Below are 6,000 nucleotides of genomic sequence, written 5' to 3'. Positions count from 1 at the left end.
ATTTGTTTCAATCAGGGTCGTATTTGTACGATGTGTTGTGTTCAAGTTACATTCCGTGTTTGTCAATCGCTGTAAAGATAAGAGGTTTCATTCATCGATTAGTTTCTTACTGCATCAATAAACAGCTCGTCTTCCTCTTTATCTGAGATGTGACAAACTGCATGCACGGATTTTTTTACACTGTCTTCCTTTGGGGGACATTCACTTTTTCCACCGTGTGCTTTGTTTCCGCAGTAGCTGCACTTATGAATATGATTGTATGTATCAGACGCTTCATATTTTTTTGCTGCCTTCTCAATTGTGTAATTCGGTTTTTGTTCAGCACTCTTTGGAACTGTTGCTTTTGTCTGTGCACTGCGCCAGTTCACGCGGAGCCGCTTGGTGTTCTTGCATCAAGGTTCCCAGCTGTACTGGTGCCATCTCGTGTAATGTCAGCTAAGACCCGCACTTAAAAGTTTCTCTCGCAGTTTCAATGAGTTTGTGCCAAACACCACCCTGACCATCTCATCTTCCTCTGCATAAGCACAGTCCTTCACCCGTGAATATTTACCGGCAGTGTTTGTATTGGATTGCCGCTGATGGACGGCCTTATATGGGCAGGCACTAAATTACAAACGCTAGTAGCAGCCTGTCTATGAACTTAATTTAATATAAACTTACGGTTCACGCCGTGCTTTGTTTCCGCAGTAGCTGTACTTATGAATATGCTTGTATGCATCATTTGCTTCATAATGTTTTCTGCCTTCTCAATTGTGAAATGGCGCTTTGTGCTGATCGCTGTTTGGAGTTCTTCCTTGTTCTCTACGTACTTACGTAGGAGGCGTGATGATGTCACACGAAACTCCGCCCCCACGGCCATCTCCAACTCAACTCCATTACATTATATGGAGAAAAATAGCTTCCAGTTATGACCCTTACGCGTGGAAACCTGCCCAACTTTTGTAAGTAAGCTGTAAGGAATAAGCCTGCCAAATTTCAGCCTTCTACCTACACGGGAAGTTGGAGAATTAGTGATGAGTCAGTCAGTGAGTGAGTGAGGGCTTTGCCTTTTATTAGTATAGATATTTGTGTGTATATATATATATATATGTGTATATATATATATATATATGTGTGTGTATATATATATATATATATATATATATATATGTATATATGTGTGTGTGTGTGTGTGTGTATATATATATATGTATATGTGTGTGTGTGTGTGTGTATATATATATATATATATATGTGTGTGTGTGTGTGTGTGTGTGTGTGTGTGTGTATATATATATATATATATATATATATATATATAAACATCGAACGTGTGAACACTCTTGTGAGATCAGACCGTCGTTTAACATTAAGAATGTTGAGTGAATAATTAAATTTGAACAGATTTACCGTTCATCAAATTTTGACTGAACATTTGCACATGTGAAAGGTCTGTGCCAAAATGTTGCCAAAATTGAGCAGAAGGACAATTGAAAAAACGCATTCCTGTGGTTCTCCAGCCCCCTTATTCACCTGACCTCAGTCTGTGTGACTTTTTCCTTTTTCCTAAACTGAAAATGTCCTCAAAGGACGTCATTTCGGGACTTTAGAAAACATCCAAAAGAGTGTAACGGACATGCTGAAGACCATACCGGTTGAAGACTACCAGTGCTGCTACCAACAGTGGGAACAACTACTTTGAAGGGGATAACATTGATGTTAGAAAAAAATAAAAACTTTGGTAAATAAAAAATCAGTCTCATTACTTTTCTGCCACACCTCTATATATATATATATATATATATATATATATATATATATATATATATATATATATATATATATATATATATATACACACACACAGTGGTGTGAAAAACTATTTTCCCCCTTCCTGATTTCTTATTCTTTTGCATGTTTGTCACACAAAATGTTTCTGATCGTCAAACACATTTAACCATTAGTCAAATATAACACAAGTAAACACAAAATGCAGTTTTTAAATGATGGTTTTTATTATTTAGGGAGAAAAAAAAATCCAAACCTAGATGGTCCTGTGTGAAAAAGTAATTGCCCCCTGAACCTAATAACTGGTTGGGCCACCCTTAGCAGCAATAACTGCAATTAAGCGTTTGCGATAACTTGCAATGAGTCTTTTACAGCGCTCTGGAGGAATTTTGGCCCACTCATCTTTGCAGAATTGTTGTAATTCAGCTTTATTTGAAGGTTTTCTAACATGAACCACCTTTTTAAGGTCATGCCATAGCATCTCAATTGGATTCAGGTCAGGACTTTGACTACGCCACTCCAAAGTCTTCATTTTGTTTTTCTTCAGCCATTCAGAGGTGGATTTGCTGGTGTGTTTTGGGTCATTATCCTGTTGCAGCACCCAAGATCGCTTTAGCTTGAGTTGACGAACAGATGGCCGGACATTCTCCTTCAGGATTTTTGGTAGACAGTAGAATTCATGGTTCCATCTATCACAGCAAGCCTTCCAGGTCCTGAAGCAGCAAAACAACCCCAGACCATCACACTACCACCACCATATTTTACTGTTGGTATGATGTTCTTTTTCTGAAATGCTGTGTTCCTTTTACGCCAGATGTAACAGGACATTTGCCTTCCAAAAGTTCAACTTTTGTCTCATCAGTCCACAAGGTATTTTCCCAAAAGTCTTGGCACTCATTGAGATGTTTCTTAGCAAAATTGAGATGAGCCCTAATGTTCTTTTGCTTAACAGTGGTTTGCATCTTGGAAATCTGCCATGCAGGCCGTTTTTGCCCAGTCTCTTTCTTATGGTGGAGTCGTGAACACTGACCTTAATTGAGGCAAGTGAGGCCTGCAGTTCTTTAGATGTTGTCCTGGGGTCTTTTGTGACCTCTCGGATGAGTCGTCTCTGCGCTCTTGGGGTAATTTTGGTCGGCCGCCACTCCTGGGAAGGTTCACCACTGTTCCATGTTTTTGCCATTTGTGGATAATGGCTCTCACTGTGGTTTGCTGGAGTCCCAAAGCTTTAGAAATGGCTTTGTAACCTTTACCAGACTGATAGATCTCAATTACTTCTGTTCTCATTTGTTCCTGAATTTCTTTGGATCTTGGCATGATGTCTAGCTTTTGAGGTGCTTTTGGTCTACTTCTCTGTGTCAGGCAGCTCCTATTTAAGTGATTTCTTGATTGAAACAGGTGTGGCAGTAATCAGGCCTGGGGGAGGCTATGAAAATTGAACTCAGGTGTGATACACCACAGTTAGGTTATTTTTTTAACAAGGGGCAATTACTTTTTCACACAGGGCCATGTAGGTTTGGATTTTTTTTCTCCCTAAATAATAAAAACCATCATTTAAAAACTGCATTTTGTGTTTACTTGTTATATTTGACTAATGGTTAAATGTGTTTGATGATCAGAAACATTTTGTGTGACAAACATGCAAAAGAATAAGAAATCAGGAAGGGGGCAAATAGTTTTTCACACCACTGTATATATATATATATATGTGTGTGTGTGTGTATATATATATATATAGTATATATATATATATATATATATATATATATATATATATATATATATATATATATGTATATATATATATATATATATATAGTATGTATATATATATATATATATAGTATGTATATATATATATATATATAGTATGTATATATATATGTATATATATATATATATATATATATATATGCTAGCAACACTCATGACAATCACAAAACAATTACATTGTCAATCATGTTACGTTATTATTAAAATGTTTCCTTTTCTTTTTCATTACTTCTTTAACACACTACTTCTCCGCTGCGAAGCGCGGGTATTTTGCTAGTTGTCAATATGTGTCTTGTCACGTTACCAAACGAGTGCTGGTGGTTTTGCGTGTGAGTGGGCCCTCTGATTGACTGATGTCTTATTCAGGCCCTTTTTCTATCTTGTGTTCAGCAGTGCCTGACTACCCTGTGTGACTCTGAATTTGATTATTTGGGTTTAATAATATTCTAATTAATTAAAGTTTTTTGTGACCCGCTGCTCTTCCCATATCACTTTTACAGAACTGTGTAAAGTATAGTAGTAATTCTTCATGTATGCATTCCCTTTTGGTTCTACCAAATTGACATTGAAATAAGTACACTTGTAACTCAACAGGCCAGCACGGTACAAATTAATTAAACTGAAGTTTGCTATCAGTGGACAAAAACCTGCTATTAAAAGTAACTGATAAAAAAGCGCTCTATAAATGTAATGAATTATTATTATTATTATTACAATAAAGACACCAGCAAACATGAAATATTTCAACAACACATACATGGCCATGGGACCATTTTGTGCTTAGGAATTCTTGCATCTTTAGTATCCTGTTACCACTTTGAGACATTTTTATTTTTAATACATTAAGGTAAGAATATACCATCACTGTACACTACATGTAATTTAGGATTGACTGATAAAAGATTAATTACTCTAAATAAGCTATGGACTGTATAGTCACCTTACTTCATGATCAATAGGAGTTATCTGTTCTTCTAATCACTTTTTTGTTTATTTGTTTCTTCAAGAAAAGTCACAATTTAACAGTCCAGACTTTTGACAAGATGCCCTGCTGCCCTTCTCGTGCTGCCCAGTCTTTTGCCGTTAACACAGCACCTGTTCCTTTCTAATTTTAATTGGGCAGCCTACAGAGTGTACAGAAAAGTGCTGGTTTTCTAATATTGGGGACGATGTGTGTAGCAGGTGCTGACAGCCTGTCCCACAACATGAGTTGGGCAACTTTCCATTCAGCTAGCAGTGCTCAGAACAAGAGCAATGATTTTTACTAATTGTGTATTTTTCTCTGCCTTGGGTAGGTAAAAACACTGAAGCATGGGCTGCAGGTTTGAAATCCACAGATTTCCAGCTCTTGTGTCCAAATGGAGCACGTGCTGAGGTAACCAGTTATGCAACATGCAACCTGGCTCAAGTGCCTGCCCATGCAGTCATGGTTCACCCCGACACAAGCATCTACGCAATATATGGACTCCTGGATAAAGCTCAGGTACTGGCAATAAATACATAAAAAAAATCTTTGTAAAATGATGGCACTGACCAATGTCGAGTCATTATGCAAGTCTCCGTGTAACACTTTTGGGTTTTGTCCCAGATCTCCTTCTCTTTAATCCTTAATGGAGACTACTGGGTTTTGGAGCATTGTTCTCATTAAGTTTCTTAGGCAGTAAGAATGTAAATATATCTGAGACTGCACAGGGGCACTTGAATATAGTGGTCTTGGCTCTGTTAGTGTAACATCAATTCATGTGATGTTATGCATTGAGAGTGAGTTAAGAATAGAAAGCTGGCATGGAGAGAAAGGAAATTTGTGGTAGGCAAATACAGAAACCATCCCACCTAATATTTAGAGTATGCCTTGGGTGTTGTATGGCACAACTCTCTTTATTATTTGACAGACGGACAGCACACACTTTGAGGCCTACTGAAGTTTGTAACTTGTCTAAAATGATTATTCCACATCAGTGAAATAATCAAATATATTTATTTTTTCTCTGCAGTTATTTTTTTCAAATGACAGCAATCTTGGTGAATTCAAAATGTTCGACTCCTCCAAATATGAGGCACCAGATTTAATCTTCAAAGACTCAACACTTCGCATTGTATCTGTGGAAGAAAAGAAAACCTATGAGGCCTGGCTTGGACAAGGCTACATGAACTCCATGGAAGGACTTGAATGTGCAGGAATAGGTATAGTGAATTTTCTCTTTGACTGAGGAGTATTTAAAAAAAATTGTTTTTTTGAATTTGCTGTTTAAAGTGCTCTCTGATAGTGCAGCTTATGGAAGTTATGTAAAGTTATGCTAGGGGGTATGTTTGTTCAATAAATATGGAAGAGAAAATGTGCTGAGCAACATACAGTGTAATGGAAGCCATTACAAAAGGTTTTTGAAAATTTATACCCACATAAATAACAAGCTGTTTCATATGTCGGTATCACCCACAAGGAATAGAGCCGTTCAACAGCTC

At 37.1% G+C, this 6,000-nt stretch overlaps 1 protein-coding gene across 1 annotated transcript in view; it reads left to right on the top strand.

Annotated features, from left to right (window-relative positions):
- Window positions 1–6,000, top strand: part of meltf (melanotransferrin) — a 61,870-nt gene that overhangs the window by 42,866 nt on the left and 13,004 nt on the right. The window contains exons 14-15 of the mRNA XM_039758319.1: window positions 4,833–5,020; window positions 5,532–5,721. Of these exons, the coding sequence (XP_039614253.1) occupies window positions 4,833–5,020; window positions 5,532–5,721 (378 nt within the window). The remainder of the gene's footprint in view (window positions 1–4,832; window positions 5,021–5,531; window positions 5,722–6,000) is intronic.

This window comes from Polypterus senegalus, chromosome 1 (assembly GCF_016835505.1).
Source record: "Polypterus senegalus isolate Bchr_013 chromosome 1, ASM1683550v1, whole genome shotgun sequence".
NCBI lineage: Eukaryota > Metazoa > Chordata > Cladistia > Polypteriformes > Polypteridae > Polypterus > Polypterus senegalus.
Note: the sequence above shows the minus strand (reverse complement) of the source record. Positions and strands in the feature narration are given on the sequence as shown.